This window comes from Podarcis liolepis, assembly GCF_965112155.1.
Source record: "Podarcis liolepis genome assembly, chromosome: 11".
Classification (NCBI taxonomy): Eukaryota; Metazoa; Chordata; class Lepidosauria; order Squamata; family Lacertidae; genus Podarcis; species Podarcis liolepis.
Genome location: NC_139565.1, coordinates 53408760 through 53425823, shown reverse-complemented (window position 1 = coordinate 53425823; position 17064 = coordinate 53408760). Strand labels below are relative to the sequence as shown.

The window sequence follows — 17064 nt, the reverse complement described above, 5'->3', positions numbered from 1 at the left end:
GCCAGGTTTAAGCTTTCAGCGCTGCATGACGTAGGCTGGAGGAAATTGTTTTCTCTGCACTATCAGTGAGAAGGAAAGGGGGAGCAGAACACGATGTGTCATTTTTTTGCGATATATATATATATATTTGTGATATATATGCATTCATGCTAAGATCTTTTTCTCCCTGTTTTGTTCTTGCAGTTCCACCATGGTTTATCAATCATCCTTCAAATCTCTATGCCTATGAAAGTATGGACATCGAGTTCGAATGCTCTGTTTCTGGAAAACCGATTCCTACAGTGCAGTGGATCAAGAATGGAGAAGTCGTCATTCCTAGTGATTATTTTCAGATAGTGGTAATCATTATTTGTTTTTACCATTATTCCAAAACAAGGAAACAGACACAATTCAATGGGTGCAACAAAAGCTCTGTAAAAGGTGCTACCAAAAGTAGACTTAGTTTTAGCTTTAGTTTTCCTTTAGATCCTGGCTCCTTCAAGTTTCCCCAGATTTCTCCCAGGTCCCTTGCTATTCCCCTCCATCTGCCTTCGGCTGCAGCAACTGTTTCCCCTGTCCTGTTCGGAACCTGGTCCTTTAATATACACCAGCCAGACTTCTCTACCTGGTCACTTGGGTATGCTCATAAAAAAAGAACAGTCGCCATCAATAGCTAAAGGAAGCTATGGCAGCACACTAACAGCAAAAGAAAATCAGCTTAGTCCATCAAAAGCCTATGAGCAGAAGGTAAGTTTTTAACCTGGTGCTGAAAAGATGTCAACAAAGGTGGCAGTGGATCTCAGTGGGGAAAACATTCCACAGATGAAGAGCTGCAACCGGAAGGACCTCTCACCTTCTGAGACTCCCTCAGAGGGAAGACCTGGAGAAGGGCCTCAGAAGAAATACCTAGGGCACCTTCAAAGATGCTAGATGTGTAGCAGTAGGCAACCTGTCTGTTCAGGAAACTTGTCTGTCACCACTCACTGCTTGTTGAGAAACCCTTAAAATGTTTCTGGGGTACTCCAAGCACAGCTGAAAAAAACCCTGCCCCAGACCGCTGGTCTTTAATGACCCGTTACTGAGCCCTATCTAATGTGAAACACAACAACAGCACTACTATCATACAAAGTGGTTAAAAATAAAAACAAATGAGTGAGAACTCAGGTGTATTTTTGTACTAAAGGTGGGCCCCAGGTGAGGAAATTTCGAAGACTACTGCATCATAGAATTGTAGCAAGGGTCAAGAACTGGATCAGGCTAGTGGGCTACTTTGCAAAACGCCCTCCATAGACCCACTTTGACAGGTGGGTGCCAATCACTTGGCATCCTAATGACATCTACCCTACAGTTGAACAGCTCTTAACATTAGGCGGTCAAAACAGGTGTGTCCCATCCTGTCATAACATTCCAGATTTTCTCCCCCACTGATAGATCTCGTGCATAAAGCTCTTTGATACAGGAAATCATGGATAATGTACTATGGAAGTTACCGGTCTAAGGCTACACCTAACCTTCATTGTTTGCCTGCCCAGATAATACGTGGAATACGTGGAGTTGTCTTCAGTTCAGAAGTAGTTAACTGATGCTTTATTAGAAAAAATTGTGGCCATTGGATAATCCACCCCGCCATAATGACTTTTATTTTAGAGGTTTAGCAATCTCATGCATATAGATCAGCTTGCCCTTTCCTAATTAATGTTCCTTCTATTAAGTGAAATTGACAATGATTATCTAAATTAAACATGTTCCAGTTAATAAAAAGGCATGGGCGCTTTCCCCGCTTTTCATTCAGAGAGGAAGATTTACTCAGTTATAGGAGCATCCAAGTTCACACAACTTTACCCACCATTGCTGTTTATAATAAAGAAAATCAGGCAGGCTTTGCTCAGCTTGCCAAGAGACAGACATTTTCATTAAGTAATTGGGAAAGGGCAGGTTCCCTTTTTGTTCTTTTTTTCCAAAACTGCCCAGGGAAGAAAGACTTTTAATAAGAGAATCATTCTAGGCAGAACATTTTTATTTATTTCTTCTCCTTTTTTGCGGTGCCAAAGACTCTTCCTTAGAAGCCAAAGTTTTACAGCATCATTTAGTTCTGCCTGCCAACAGCACCTCCAGATGAAACCCTGCCCGGATGCAGCTGAAACGAAATGGCCTCCTTCCCTTTGTGGCTGCCTGTAACCTGGGAAGGGTTGACTTTCAAATCCTTTCGCTTGCCTGGAAAAGTATTTAAAAACACCCACACAAATCCACCGAATCTTCTGCCACTAAGTGCACCCATTATGCAATGCAGACCCCTCTTGATGTCGATACTACATGTTGCATAAAGTGTTTGCGCTGCCCTTACGTGCGACCGCAGTATTACTATTAGTTAATCAAATGTCCTGGTAGCAGGGTGAGCAAACCGAGTCAGCACATTATTTAATGTATGTGCATTTTATTACAATCCTCTAGGGATGAACTGGCGGGCATGAGTGAATACCAGCATACCTTAAAGAGGATGCTTTTTTTGGATGGCTTTAAAAGAGGATCAAAAAAATTCAGGGAGGTAGAGGCTTTTAGCCATAGTGGCTATGCTCTGCCTTAATATTTGAAGGCTGTTTGCTTTTGACTATCAGTTGTTGAAAAGTGCCCTTGGGTCTTGTTTGCAGGATTCCCATAGGCATCTGATTGGCCACTGGGATGACAGAACGATGGATTGATCCATGCTTCTGACTTCTAGTTGCTGGAAACCTTCCTTACAACTCTTTCCCCTGTTTTAGCCATATCCATGTTGCTGGTGGTGCTGGCTTCTAAAACATTACTAAAGGAGGCTGGCACTAAAAGGTTTTTGCCTGGGGGCTGGGTTTCAATAGTGGCAGCAGTAATAAACCGCTTTAACTGCAATAATCTCGCAGCGGTGTGCAAGAAATACAATACAGAAAATGTAAAAAATGGTTCAGACTTTTGCAGTTCCACTTCATACAGTTCGGGGTTACCTGTCTTCAGAGGATCAACAGCAATGAATGGCCAAAGCACAAAAAAAGATGGGCTTGTGGACAGATAGTCTTGCAGTGTGGTGGTAGGGCAGGCAACTTTTGTCATGCGGGTGGCAAGGAGAGGTAAAAATTGGCTGAAAGGAGTTGGCTGGACAAAAGAGAAAATTGGTGGCAAGGAAAAAAGGACCTGTGACATATCTGCTTTCAGTTCTTTGTTGTTGTTGTTTAGTCGTTTAGTTGTATCCGACTCTTCGTGACCCCATGGATCAGAGCACACCAGGCACTTCTGTCTTCCACTGCCTCCCACAGTTTTGTCAAACTCATGCTGGTAGCTTCGAGAACACTATCCAACCATCTTGTCCTCTGTCGTCCCTTCTCCTTGTCCCCTCCATCTTTCCCAACATCAGGGTCTTTTCCAGGGAGTCTTCTCTTTTCATGAGGTGGCCAAAGTATTGGAGCCTCAGCTTCAGGATCTGTCCTTCCAGTGAGCACTCAGGGCTGATTTCCTTAAGAATGGAGAGGTTTGATCTTCTTGCAGTTCTGGCCATACTCATAGTTGGTGCTAGGCCTATCAACCTTTTTGGCTCCAGATAATTATAATAATGGACGCGGGTGGCACTGTGGGTAAAACCTCAGTGCCTAGGACTTGCTGATCATAAGGTCGGCGGTTCGAATCCCCGCGGCAGGGTGAGCTCCCGTCGTTCAGTCCCAGCTCCTGCCCACCTAGCAGTTCTAAAGCACCCCTAAGCGCAAGTAGATAAATAGGTACCGCTTTATAGCGGGAAGGTAAATGGCGTTTCCATGTGCAGCACTGGTGCTGGCTCACCAGTTGCAGCTTCATCACGCTGGCCACGTGACCCGGAAGTGTCTTCGGACGGCGCCAGCTCCCGGCCTCTTGAGTGAGATGAGCGTGCAACCCTAGAGTCGGTCACAACTGGCCCGTACGGGCAGGGGTACCTTTACCTAATTATAATAATAATTTATTATTTATACCCTACCCATCTGGCTGGGTTTCCCCAGCCACTCTGGGGGGCTTCCAACCGAATATTAAAAACAATACAGTGTCAGATCTGCCCACCACTAGCATCAGACCTGCACACCATGAGCCAATGAACCCAGCTGGTTACTGGCCCCAAGGGAATACAGCCTTGAACAGAGGTAGTGGCCTGTGGGGATGGGGGGCTCCTTGCACCTGACCTCTGAACGGCAGTCATTACCTCTTAGAATCCTAGAATTGTAGAGTTGGAAGGGACCCCGAGGGCCAACTAGTCCAGCTCCCGGCCATGCAGGAAACTCAAGGAAAGCATCCATCATAGATGCTCATCCAAGCTCTGCTTAAAAACCGTCAAGGAAGGAGGGCCCACAGCCTCCCAAGGGAGTTTGTTCCACTGTTCCACCTCTTATCTTAGCAGGAGGCAGAAGAGGGTGAGGCAGCAGGTGGCTGACGCCATGTGGGTGCCCCAACAGAGTCCACCTGGCATGCCTACCCATCTGCTTGCAAAATGCCAGTGTCCTCACCCCTCCCTATAAGCAGTAGCTACTCTGCAATGGGAGGTCAGGTACAAGGAGCCCCCCGCTCCCTGCTGGCCGCTACTGCTATATAGAAAACAAGTTTCCCCACAGCTTATCTCACAGAAAACATTGAGGAAACCATAAAACTGAAGTGTGCCTCCAATTTTAATTCAGGAGAAAGGGGAAAAAAAAAAACCTGTGAAGTTTCTGAGGCACAGCTCTAGGTAATTGCTTCTGCTTCTCTCCCTCTCTTTAGGGTGGCAGCAACCTGCGGATTCTGGGCTTGGTAAAATCAGACGAAGGCTTCTACCAGTGTGTAGCTGAAAATGATGCTGGGAACGCTCAAACCAGTGCGCAGCTCATCATCCCTGAACCTGGTAAGATGCAAAAGGCATACAGAATCGTTTGCTTTGTTTTAATTTATATGATTAGCAGAGCCATGGACCATGTGACTAGCGGCGGAACATATGCCAGCGCTGCCCAGGGCGAGCACGCTCCTGAGGGGGGCGGGGCGTGCTCCCAAAGGGGGAGGAGCACGGAGGGTGCCCTCCCAGGTTCAGGATAGCCGCTCGGGTGCACAGAGCAGCGTGCGCGCCCTGCAGCCAGGAGTGGAGCGAGCCGCCCACTGGGCCGGAGTGAGCCGCTGGTGGTGGACATCTGGCGTGCCCCCCACCTGTGACTTCCAAGCCTCCCTCAGCTGTCAAAATGAAGGGGGAAGGGGGAATGCCACCGGGAAAGCATCGCAGCTCCCCCCTTCCCCTGATGGCTCGGGGTAGGCTTGGGAGTCGCAGGCGGGAGGCACGCCAAATGTCACCCGGGGAGGTCCGCCCCCACTGCACCCCACTTCCTCCGCCCCTGCGTGTGACCTACACCAGCTCCTGGTTATTTTGCTTGGATTCTTACTATTGTGGTGATCAGTCTATAGCAGGGGTGGCCAACTCCCAAGAGTCTGCGATCTGCTCACAGAGTTGAAAACTGGCAGTGATCGATCCCCTTTTGGGGGGTTCAGGTTGAAGTTCTTGAGCTTTTTTTTTTTAGGAAGGAGGGCCCTGTTTTTTTGGGTGCAGGACAAAGTTTTTGAGCTTCTTTGGGGGAGCCAGTGATCTACCAATGATCTACCACTGACGTCCACTGGTCTACCAGTACATCACGATCTACCTGTTGGACACGCCTGGTCTATAGTGATACTGGCGAGTAATCATTTGTTGTTGTGTATCACCCGTTTCCATTGGGACAGAAGAGCCCTAGGCTGGGCTAAGCAGATGACACATGTGCTGCAGGAAATGTCATTCCCCTCCATGTCCCACCCCAGCAGAAGGTGTGCGGAATCACATCTCTGGGTTGTATTTGACTAAGTCTACTCAGAGTAAGCCCACTGGAATCCATGAAAATGACTAACTTAAATGCATTTTTAAATGGGACCATTCAGAGTAGGACTTGGTGACATACAAGCCTTCATCTCCTTTTTAGTTGGTGGTTTTGCTATTTGTGCTGACCTAGTAGACAAGACAATTAGAGGAAGCCCATGGAAGAAGGCAGGTCCATGGTGGCTGGTGCCCTTTGGTAGTCTGGTGGATGGAAGGAGACGCCAAATCTGGTCCTGAGTGTCCCACCGGCAAATGTTTCATTACCTGAAGGGGACATGTGCTTCCTTGCTGCATGTTGTTGTTTAAAGTGTTTGCATTACAAAGAAAGTGAAAGATAAGTCATATGCTGAAAAGTAGGCTTTGATGGGGACGGATGTTGTTCTTTAAAGAGGAGGTGGTGAAAAGGAAACCATGTGTAGAGAACAGAACACAGGTACTCAGCTGAAACTCCTTCTGTGGGTCTGACCTTCATAGAAAGTGTGTCATATTTATGTTGTCCATTTGCATTCTCACCTTATTGTTATTCTGGAGGCAGAATAATCTTGGCTAATTGACTGATACTGAAGGGAGAAAGGTAAAATTAAAATAAATGCATTTTTTAAAAATAAAAATAAACCATCCTTATGAAAACAGATGGGGAGACAGGGGCAGGTGGCTAATTCCACCATAGCCTTTCTCTCTATCTCTTTAACTTTGACCCTGAAAATAATCTGTGTTCCTAACCTGTCAATCTTCAATTACATGCATACAAATGCAAATCAGGGGCTGATTCACACAGGTATTGTGGCAGAGGTGGGGAACCTTTTTTGAGGTTCATGGGGCACGTTCTATAGGTGAGTGGGGGTCAGTGACAAAAGTTGGTGGAAATAAAAAAATTCCTTCCAGTAGCACCTTAAAGACCAACTAAGTTAGTTCTTGGTATGAGCTTTCGTGTGCATGCACACTTCTTCAGATACACTGAAACAGAAGTTGCCAGATCCTTCTATATAGTGAGAAGGTGGGGAGGGGTATTACTCAGAAGGGTGGTGGGAATGGGAGATTGGCAGATAGCTGAGATGAGCCTGTTGACGACTCTTAACGACTGCAATAGGTCTTACAGGAAAAGGCAAGGGGTGAGAAGGTGAAAAATGGCTTAGTCATGTATAATGAGATAAGAATCCAATGTCTTTGTTCAGACCAGGTCTCAGACCAGGTTCAGACCAAAAGTTGGTGGAGTAATGGATGTGACTCTCACCTTTGTACAGCAGATTTTATTCCACCCATGCAAAAGTTAAAGGGCGTGCGCCATGATTCTTTCATTTTTCTAGGACAAAGACTTTCCAATGCAATCTTGCTGTTGATCAAATCGGTGTTTCTTTGTGCATGTCATTTGATATCCTGCCACTGAGATTCATATGCAGCAGTTGTTTTATTATTAACAATGTGATTATGATCTGACATATTGCAAGTCACATTGTACCTATGATGGCTTTCAGCATTCTCTGATATTTCTCTTTCTGCATTTTTGTACATCCAGAAAACCATTTAGGGTTGTCAACATTCACATTACATTTAAGTGCTGATATTCACCTAGCTTTCAGACAGTCACTGTAAATGGTATATTTATTTGTTATGAAATAAAATAATAATTAAGCAACATATGGAAAGGGATACTTCAGGAATTAATTATTTGCAAATTCCAATATGAACATACCTGGTCCATGACTCCCTGGACTGAGGGTAGCTGAATCTGGCAATCTGGGTTTCTAATTTTCCCCATCTTAAATGCAGTTAATATTTCCACATCATTTGAGGATAATACCTCAATAATAACCTGAAAAAGTTCCAATGAAAATTCATCACTTTAATGTGATTTCCTTTAATATTCACATTTTTGTATGCAATTTTACATAATATACACATTTCCCCAAAACAGTTTAATATAACACATTTTTTTGCATGCTATTGTCACTGACATACACATTTCTATGTATGCACTGCCCTAATATACACATTTTTGAACATGGTATTTGGCTTGAGAACTGCCTTGTAAAATTTGAAGAAGCACATTTCAGTTAACATATATTGGAAAGTGTGAGATAGGTCAGTGCGCCTTAAAATACAAAGTTCATCCAATTGCTTCCCAACCTTGGACTATTGTTCAGATTGGAACACAGTTACCCTTCGGATTTTTCACTTCTCCAGATTTTGGCAATGTGCCAGTTTTCAGCCCAAAGCAATGCTTAAAGTTGTGTATGTTTAGGATAAAATAAATTCAAAATGCATTATGTGGCAGAAAAATGCATTTAAGTACAAATTTGCACAGTTATGTTTTTATTCGCCCACCACCATCACACACACAGAGTAATGCATAAATAGAACATAATGGACTTAAAGGTAAAGGAACCCCTAACCACTAGGTCCAGTCGTGGCTGACTCTGGGGTTGCAGCACTCATCTCACTTTATTGGCAGAGGGAGCCAGCGTACAGCTTCTGGGTCATGTGGCCAGCATGACTAAACTGCTTCTGGCAAACCAGAGCAGCACACGGAAATGCCGTTTACCTTCCCGCTGGAGCAGTACCTATTTATCTACTTGCACTTTGACGTGCTTTCGAACTGCTAGGTTGGCAGGAGCAGGGACCGAGCAACGGGAGCTCACCCCATCACGGGGATTCGAATTGCGACCTTCTGATCAGCAAGTCCACGCTCTGTGGTTTAGCCCACAGTGCCACCCGCATCCCAATAATGGACTTATGCGAGTGCAAAACTCACATGGACCAGAAGTGTGTTGATCCACCCACACCTTGCCCCTCCCCATTGGTGCCAGGAAGTTCAGCTGCTCCTGCTCGTAATTCTACCTGTCACCTGTGCTCAGAATGATGACCTTCCTCTTAAGAACTGCTGTGTGTGTCACACACCTCACTTTTGGCAAGCCTACAGTTTGTGTGTGTGGTTGTTTTACATGGAAGTCTGGTTCCCACATTCAGCTTCTGCTCTTTTACACAGATGCCAACCCAGTGGGGGAGCGATAGAGGCCATCTTTTATGATAGAGTCATTTAATTCATCACTGGGAACAGCCTAGAGGAAGTTGTATAATTCATTGCAGTTGCCACCTAGATGTTTGAGTGCTTGACAGCAAATTGCTGTTCTTTGGGTTTGCATTAAAAAAAAGAAAGAAAGTTTGGAATTGGACTAGAATGAAAGCAAACACAAATGAAGACAAAATCCTAAAGAGCTATGGGGACGCCATTGTGAACTGTCTCCATTCTCCCCCTTATAAATGATGGATTGCTTTTCCCTGGCTATTTAATCAGATCTTCAAACAATGCCACTCTGATTCCTCTGAGATGTTGAGAACGGCGGGATGCACAGATGGTGGGGGAACCTGGTATAAATACAAATTGAGCCCTGGACTTCATCACACTGAGAAGAACATAGCCCTCTCTGTTTTAAAACCTTGTCAATAAATGGACACCATCCCTGTCTCACACGGCATGAGGGCTGCATTCCCCAGCTGTTCTGTTTGAGCCTGTCCACAGGCCACAGATGGGGTGTTACCCCTAGCAACTGCAACAAATCTGTTTGGTGCTGAAATACAGACAATGGCCTATTAAAGCCACCCCTGGCTGTTGGAGGATATTTATGGGAGCCTAATGAACTTTTGATATAGTCTTCTGAGTGGTGGCCAGTTCCTCCTTTTGCAGATATTCAGTCTTCCAATTCCAAGACTAGACTAATTGGCTAGAGTTTAGGTTCACAAAGCCTCTCCTCTTCCACGAGGGGAGGGGTTGTGAGTGGGAATCACTTCCTGCACTTGCGGGGGGACGTGGCAGAGCCCCTGCGTCACTGGAGTCCTGTGCCCGCATCACACACCCTAGCCAGCCAATCCGGCTGCCTAGGGGGGTGGGGTTTAGCTGTTTAAAAATGGTCACGGGCACACGAGCACTGCCTTTTTGTTCCAGCTTCCTCGGATCACCCTCCCTCCCTCTAGGTTTTGCTTCTGCACCTGTCCTTGCCAAGGACTTCAGTTGGTCACCTTGGTTGTCCAAGGGGTCTGGTAGGAATTCTTTCTATTTGGCAGATTGGCACCAGTCACTTGGTTTCTTGCCTACCTCGTAGCAAATTGTCACAACTTTGTAAGGTTTGAGCGTTAGGAACTGGAAAATGTGTTGTGTGTTGGAGAGGAGGTTGTGGCCATCACCTACCCCTCCCCTTGAAGGGTATTCCATTAAAGGAATCTGGTGGTCTTGGTTCCTGTCCGATGCCCAGGTGGTGGCTAGGGCCATGGCATGACCCTCCAGTGACTCTAGGGGTAAGCTTCCAGTTGATTTGAATCAACAAGGTCCCCCTACAGGTTGTTAACCCTGCAGAGCTGGCAGGAGTCTAGTCTGTTCTGAGCCAGTGCGTAAGTCAATACCACTCACATTCTGTAACCAATAAAGTTGTGGCCTTTTTTAGGCCATCAACCTAAAATGCTTGTGTCCATATGTCTTATTTCATCACAAAGCGGGGAGTGGGGCCTCCACTCACAAGTTTATTTTCCAAGCAGTAAATTCACTGTAAGTCCAGATAGCCACTCAGATAATCATCCCCAAATCCAAAGTTCAGAACTGATGATTGGTGATAAAAGCTCACAGATCCCTAGAGATGAAGTTTACCATAGTTCAAAATCTACTCTTTTCAAAATTCATACCAATATCCATTCAAGAGCCAGTCAGTTTCAGTGTCTGTGAATGGTCTAATCCAGACAGATTCTCACAGTTTGCATTTCAACCAACAGTCCATTGTCTTTTAGATATTTCTGTATATTATATTCCATCAGACATGGTTTCCCTCAAAGCATTGCAGATTAAGTATGGCAGACTGTCCCTGGTAGCAGTAGGTCAAACAGTAATTTAAAGAGCTTAATGAACTTTTGATATAGTCTTGTGAATCAGGATAGAAGGATCTGTCAGTTTCAGCTTACAGTTTCTCATTATCCTGCTCTTAAATTCAGTTCTCCCCATTTTGCAGCAAATCGTGAATTAACCCCTCAAAAAACCTCATGAAATCTCATCAGCATTTTAAGTGTGAATTTTTCCTAATGACCTCAATTTTATTTTGACTAACGTACCCAGTTTTGCAAGCAATTTCCCTTAATACAATGCACTTTTGGATGATAGATTTCACCAAAATCTTGTATTTTTTATGCACGCTCTCCCATAATATATGCATTTTTATAAAAACTGCTTGATTGGAAAACAGCTTCACAGAATTCAGATAAGTGTGAGTTCCAAAAGGATCCCTGAGGTTCAGTTCACATATTCAGTTCAGAAGGTGAGAATGTGATAGATTCTGCATTATGTGTGCTGAATCGAATGTCTCCCCCATCCCTGCTTGTGAGTGGTGACCAACTTATCCTTTTGCAATACTTGTGTTGAGGGGAAGGTGCTAATGGTAGATGACTGGTTCATGGAGAAACAGAACCAGGCACATGTGGGAAAAAGCCTTTTAGGGCAACTAAACACACTTCCCTCATGCATTTATTGAATTGGTGTTGCTAAGCTACAGCTTCCATCTTCCCTGATCATTGGCCATGGTGGCTGGGTCTAATGGGAGTTGAAGTCCAGCAATGACTGCAGGGATTCCCATCCCTGGTATAGTCCCTCCACCGAAACAGGAAAGCTGGCCACTTAAGGTTCTCAGTTGAGTGTTAGAATTCCTGATCTATGATTGCCGTCATAGGATTGTTGTCTTTCACATGACGGTGTATGTTTTGACTCCACAGAGTGGGAAGTGACGGAGACAGGATGTTTGTGTTACTGTGTTCCGTGAAGTGGGACTATTGTCCTTTGTTGTTTTTGCTGTCTGATGCTAGAGAGAGGGAGCCATGTTGCAGTGCTCCGTATGTGTTTATATGTAAATAAAGTAGATTAGCCAAAATGCTGAGTTGCTGAGGTCTGTCACGCATGATGCGCAAACTCTGCGGATCCCTAAGTGTGCCGGTGTCAGTTGGAATCAGTGGCAATGATGTTCAGGCAGAAGAAAGCTCTTGAGCTCCCGAACGATCGACCAGGAGGGAGGGAACATGCCAGTTGGGCATGTGTCTCTACCAGGGTCCTACTCAAGGCTGAACTCCTGACAACTGTAGGTGCTTCTTTTGTTGATCTACAGCATATGAGGACGTAGGATGCATGGGGATGGAAAACTGTGGCCCTCTAAAGGATGTTGGACTCCCAACTCCCATCAGCCTTAGCCAGCATGGCCAGCGATCAGAAATGATGAGCGCTGTAGTCATTAACATCTGATAGGGCACCAGGAGACCCACCCCTGATGTATGGAGTGGGGCAGAGAATGCACAGAAAAAACTCAATACCCCCCATTGCGTTTCTATGACTGAACACAGCTCAAGTCTTTCAGCCTTTTCTTAAATGGCTTTTGCCGACTTGTAGCCGTAAACTTGAGTGGCTCTGAGGCTGTTAAAACAACAGGCAATGAGAAGCATGTCTCTGAGGAAACTTCCTTCCCCAGAAGTGAACTAGCAAATAATCATAGTGAAAATCATTTGCTTTAGCTCTGTTTTGTTTTGCTATTCAGATATAGGCTCAGAGAAGCATTTTTTTTAATTATTATTCCATAGAGTAACACATTGGGCAGTGGGGGGAGAAGAGAAAGTCAGCCAAGGCAAATTTGAAATAATCAGCTTTTCCCACACCTGATGTATAACCAGTAGGATAATTGTCAACAGTATTTCATAACACTTTCCTCGCTAGCTAGAAACTTAGCTGGAGGATGCATGCTCAATCCTGGGCATGTGAGAAAAATATTAATTAGTAGCTCCAGGCATTGTTTGCAGGAGCTAACTTACAAGTGCCATGATAAAGAAAACCATGTCCTACCAAAATATTGTGCTAGACAGCCCCCACGCTGTACTGGCTTTATCAGACGGAGAAAGGATCATAGGCTGCACAGGAATTACTTGCAAAAAAATACCTTGTTATGAATCGTAGGCAAATCTTCCCACCTCTTACAAAAACTTCATTTCAGTACAGCTTGCAGGGAGATGCTCCCAGTGGGTTGAGTCAGATCTACTGGCAGGGTGTAAAAGCAGAGGTAGCTGGTGTGATCCACTCCAGATGTTGTTGGACTCCATCTCCCAGCAGCCCAAGCTATCGTAGTCAGTGGTCAGGGACTATGGGAGCTGTAGCTCGACAACATGTGGAGGACACCATGCTGCTTAAAGCTGTGTCAGCTCACAAACTGTTGACAGGGATGGGGAACCTCTGGTCCTCCAGATGTTGTCAGACTACAGCATCTATCAGCCCTTGACAGCATGGCCAATGGTCAAGGGTAATGGGAGTTATATTCTGGCAACATCTGAAAGCCACCCTTGATAATCTAGGAGACCCAAGAGCTAAAGGGGAAATTGTGGAATTCCTATAGATGTCTGTTTGGCCAGTGGCGTAGCGTGGGTTGTCAGCACCCGGGGCAAGGCAAGTAATTTGTGCCCCCTAACCCTTGATTTTGCACCCCTAACCCGTGGATTTGTGCCCCCTAACCCTAACCCCTAGATGTTGCGCCCGGTGCGGCCGGGCCCCCCTGCACCCCCCACGCTACGCCACTGTGTTTGGCCATTGTAGGAAACAGGAAGCTGTACCAGGTAGGCCTTTGGTCTGAAACAAAAGGGCTGTTCTTGTCTTCTTAGGGCACTTGCAGACCAAAATAAATAAGGAATCCTGCTTTGCCCAGGCTTCTACTTGCAGGGACTCCAAAGTCTTGGTTACCAGATTTTTTTCAATGAATCCAGGGACACTTTTCTTTTTTTCCCCTTTTTTTTTTTTGAAGCTGAGTAGCAGCAGGGAGTCAGTAGTGGGGATGGTGAGGCAAAAGACCCTGGGCCCAAGCACACATGCATATTGTATAAAGGTGCAAATCCCTTCTTTCATACCCTGTGGAACATAAATGCGCAGAGTTTGTAAAAAAAACTGGGCAACGGTGTGACACCTGCCTGTGACTCCTGAGCCTTCCCCAATCTCCTGCCCCCTTCCGCCTTTGTTTTGACAGATCGAGGGAGGCTCAGAAGTCGCAGGTGGCCGGTCGTTGCCCAGTTTTTTAAAACTTCTGCACATTTATGTTTCACGGGATGCAAAAGAAGGGTTTTGCACCTTGCCTTGCAGAGAAATCTCACGCCTTGTGCCCTCCTGGGCAATGGCCACCCGCCTGTGACTCCCAAGCCTCCCCCAATCTGTCAAAACAAAGGGGGAAGGGGGCAGGAGATCTGTACCGCCGGACATCCCCGGTTCCTCTTCGGCAGTGGCGGCGGCAGTGAGCAGCTCCTGAAGCCAGCCAGAGCCAACTGCACTACCAGGCTGGCTCTGGGCTGCTGAGGCTGCCACTGCCACGTTTCCCAGGCACAGATTTGCAAATCTGGGGTCTGTCCCCAGGAACGTCTGGTAACCCTATCCAAAGAGGATTCAGGAGAAGTAGAATTGGAGGAGCAGAAAGAAAGCATGGTCAGGAAAGCAGTCAAGGAAGTTGGGGTAGAATCCATTGGTTTTGCATCAGCAGGTATAGAAGATCCCTAAAATTGCAGCACTTCTGTTGTGAGTGATCATCTGAGACCTTGATAGGGATCTTGGCCTAAAAGCAGTCCTTTGGCACAAAGGACCCTCATCCTAAAGATCGCAAAGAGGATGGTACTGAAAAGCTCCTTGCCGCCGCCCTAAGCTAGGTTTAGAACACTTTTCTGCAGTTCCGCCATGTCTGGATAAAGGGTTAACAACTTACGATGATGTAACCCACACCTAACAAACTCTCTCTTTTAGAAGCCAAGTACATGCATCTCTGACACCCATATTTTTATTTCCTCCACCTTCAGTGTGTCAACAATTAGAATCCCCACATTTTCTGTGCCTAAAAACAATCATATGCTACAAATTTATGTTGCAGTTCAATGCTTTAGGTTCAATGTCAATAATTTCTACTTAGGTTTTAGGGCTATGTGCAGTTTCTGCCTCCCTTTTCTCATATTTGTTCTCCCCCCCCCCCCCGAGCGCTGATCAATAAGGCCTTGGGTTTTCATTGTTACAGCACTGACCTCATCTCACTCACCTTATCCTTACATTGTATTACCCGTGTCCTTTTTATTCAGGCTACTATGTGTTAACAGGGACATTTTGCTCAAAGCAATAGTGCGATGGAGGTCATTTCAATGCACTTCATTCTCCAGGAGCAACTGTGGTTTTAATTTAAGGCTATATGTCCTCCCTCCCCCCCCCCACTTGCCTGGGGAAAATGTCTGTTAATAAATAAAAATAAACAGGGCTTTTTTCTGAGTAGACATGCATAGGATCATCATTATTTATCTGTGCACTGTTTCCCCCCACAAAGTTGTGCCTGAAGTGTCTCACAGCATAGCAATTGAACAAAAAGAATTCAAAAATATATTAGGAACCATCAGAAATAACCACAATGGCATGGATTCAGCTAAACCAGTGTGCTAGCAGAAGGCAGTTGCAAGGGCTCCCATTGTTCATGAAGGCTGACAGGAAAGTGCCTTGACCACTGCAGGTCAGGAGAAGGCCAGAGGCTTGAAATGCAATTGACTTTTACTCACAGAAAGTAACACAGCGAGTCCCTGGCTCGACTCCTTCAGCTTGAGATGTTTCTGGAAACTGAGCTCCAGCCCCACCTTCCCCCTTGAGCCTCTCATTCTGGAGCCCTCTCCAACAGACAAAGACTGTGACATGGGGGGTGAGCTCCTCCTCTGGGCCTGTCTGGCCCATTGCTCGGCAACATGTAGGTTTCTCCTAGAGCAGGGTGTGAGAGGAGGAGAGCCAGCAGCACTGAGCTGTCCTGCTGTGGGATGACAAGTGTACCCTCTGATTCCCCCCGTCTCTATGTCTGTGCTCACACTGAGGTGCTCAGCCTCCAGCCCTGTCCTGGAAGCCTTCTTCTGACCCCTCTCTCCAGCTTACTGCTTCCAGCACCTCCCATCTCATTCCTTCCCCAGCCTCCTCCCCATTGTCACACCACCAGGACCAGGGGTCTAAGTCTTTGTCTTCCCGGTCCTCCTTGGGGGCTCCTCATTCACCCAGTTCTCCTCCCCTCCCCTCCCCTTCCCCCGTACGCCCCCCAAATCCACTCTTGTGGGGAGGTCAGAACAAGCACACTGGGAAATGATAAGGGATTGTTCCATCTAGCGGACATTCAGCTTCGCTGATTGTCCACAAGTTCTACTAGTAAAAGAGAGGGAGAAAAAGATTTCTCTGCCCCCCCTCTCCATACCATTCATAATATTATAAACATCTACCCTGTCACCTCATACTTGACTTTTCCTTAAAAAGAAAGTTTGAAATGCTGCAATCTTTCCTCGTCCGGGAGTCGCTGGATAAACCTTGAAGTCTCTTCCAACTCTGTGATTCTCCATTTGTCACCCTGTAACCATCCCAACACATTAAGAGGAGGAATTCCTCCCATCTATCTAATACACAATCAAAATATAAAACCAAAAGCTCCAAAGCATATCGACATACAGAACAATGCAGATGGGCAGGGAGGGGGGAGAGTGGCTTTTTGACTTCCTGCCATATTCTCTTTATGTCCCATAGTAGGAAAATTTGATTACCCATATTTTAGCATGCATAACCAGTTTGTTATGCCCTTATGAGTCCACATAAGCACCAATAATAATAACAGTGACGATGCTAACTGTGAATTATTGCTTATGCATATTTTATGGCGCCCTTTAGTTTAACATCCTATAACCTTACACTGAATGTGTGAGTTGTAACAAACTTGCTTTAAAACCAAATTAGCCAAATGTTTATCTGGATTCAACTCTGACCCACAAATTGCCTTGCAGCAAATGCTGTTCTGATATCCTTGGGAGAATATGAAGTTCTTTTAATGGGACTACTTATTCCGTCCTTACAAGACATACCTTGTTTTTTCTCTGTACACCTGGGGTATGGAATCGCCTCAGACATTGACCCCTTCCTTGAATCCCTAGTTTCCCTCTGGGGGCAAAATGTCCACTGGGTTGCCCTGATATGCATGGGAGCAGGGCTTATTTCAGCCGCAAAGCCATACCAGCACCTCTCAGTTGGGTGTCATTGCCATCATAAGAGAACAAGCAAGGCATTCATGGTAAGTTCTGGTACCTCTTTTTGTAGGGCCACCATTTCTGATTGACAAGTTAGAAAAGGTGGTAGGGAGGAGGGAAGACAAGGTCAACCAAACTATGGTGATGGAAAATGCCCCTCAGCCTTC

At 45.7% G+C, this 17064-nt stretch overlaps 1 protein-coding gene across 3 annotated transcripts in view; it reads left to right on the top strand.

The window, feature by feature from the left end:
• The window catches only part of DCC (DCC netrin 1 receptor), a gene marked incomplete at its 5' end in the record, with an annotated part of 945448 nt that overhangs the window by 587867 nt on the left and 340517 nt on the right, over positions 1-17064 (top strand). For all 3 annotated transcript variants that reach the window (XM_083465695.1, XM_083465694.1, XM_083465696.1), the window contains 2 exons: positions 184-338; positions 4723-4843. In XM_083465695.1, the coding sequence (XP_083321821.1) occupies positions 184-338; positions 4723-4843 (276 nt within the window). The remainder of the gene's footprint in view (positions 1-183; positions 339-4722; positions 4844-17064) is intronic.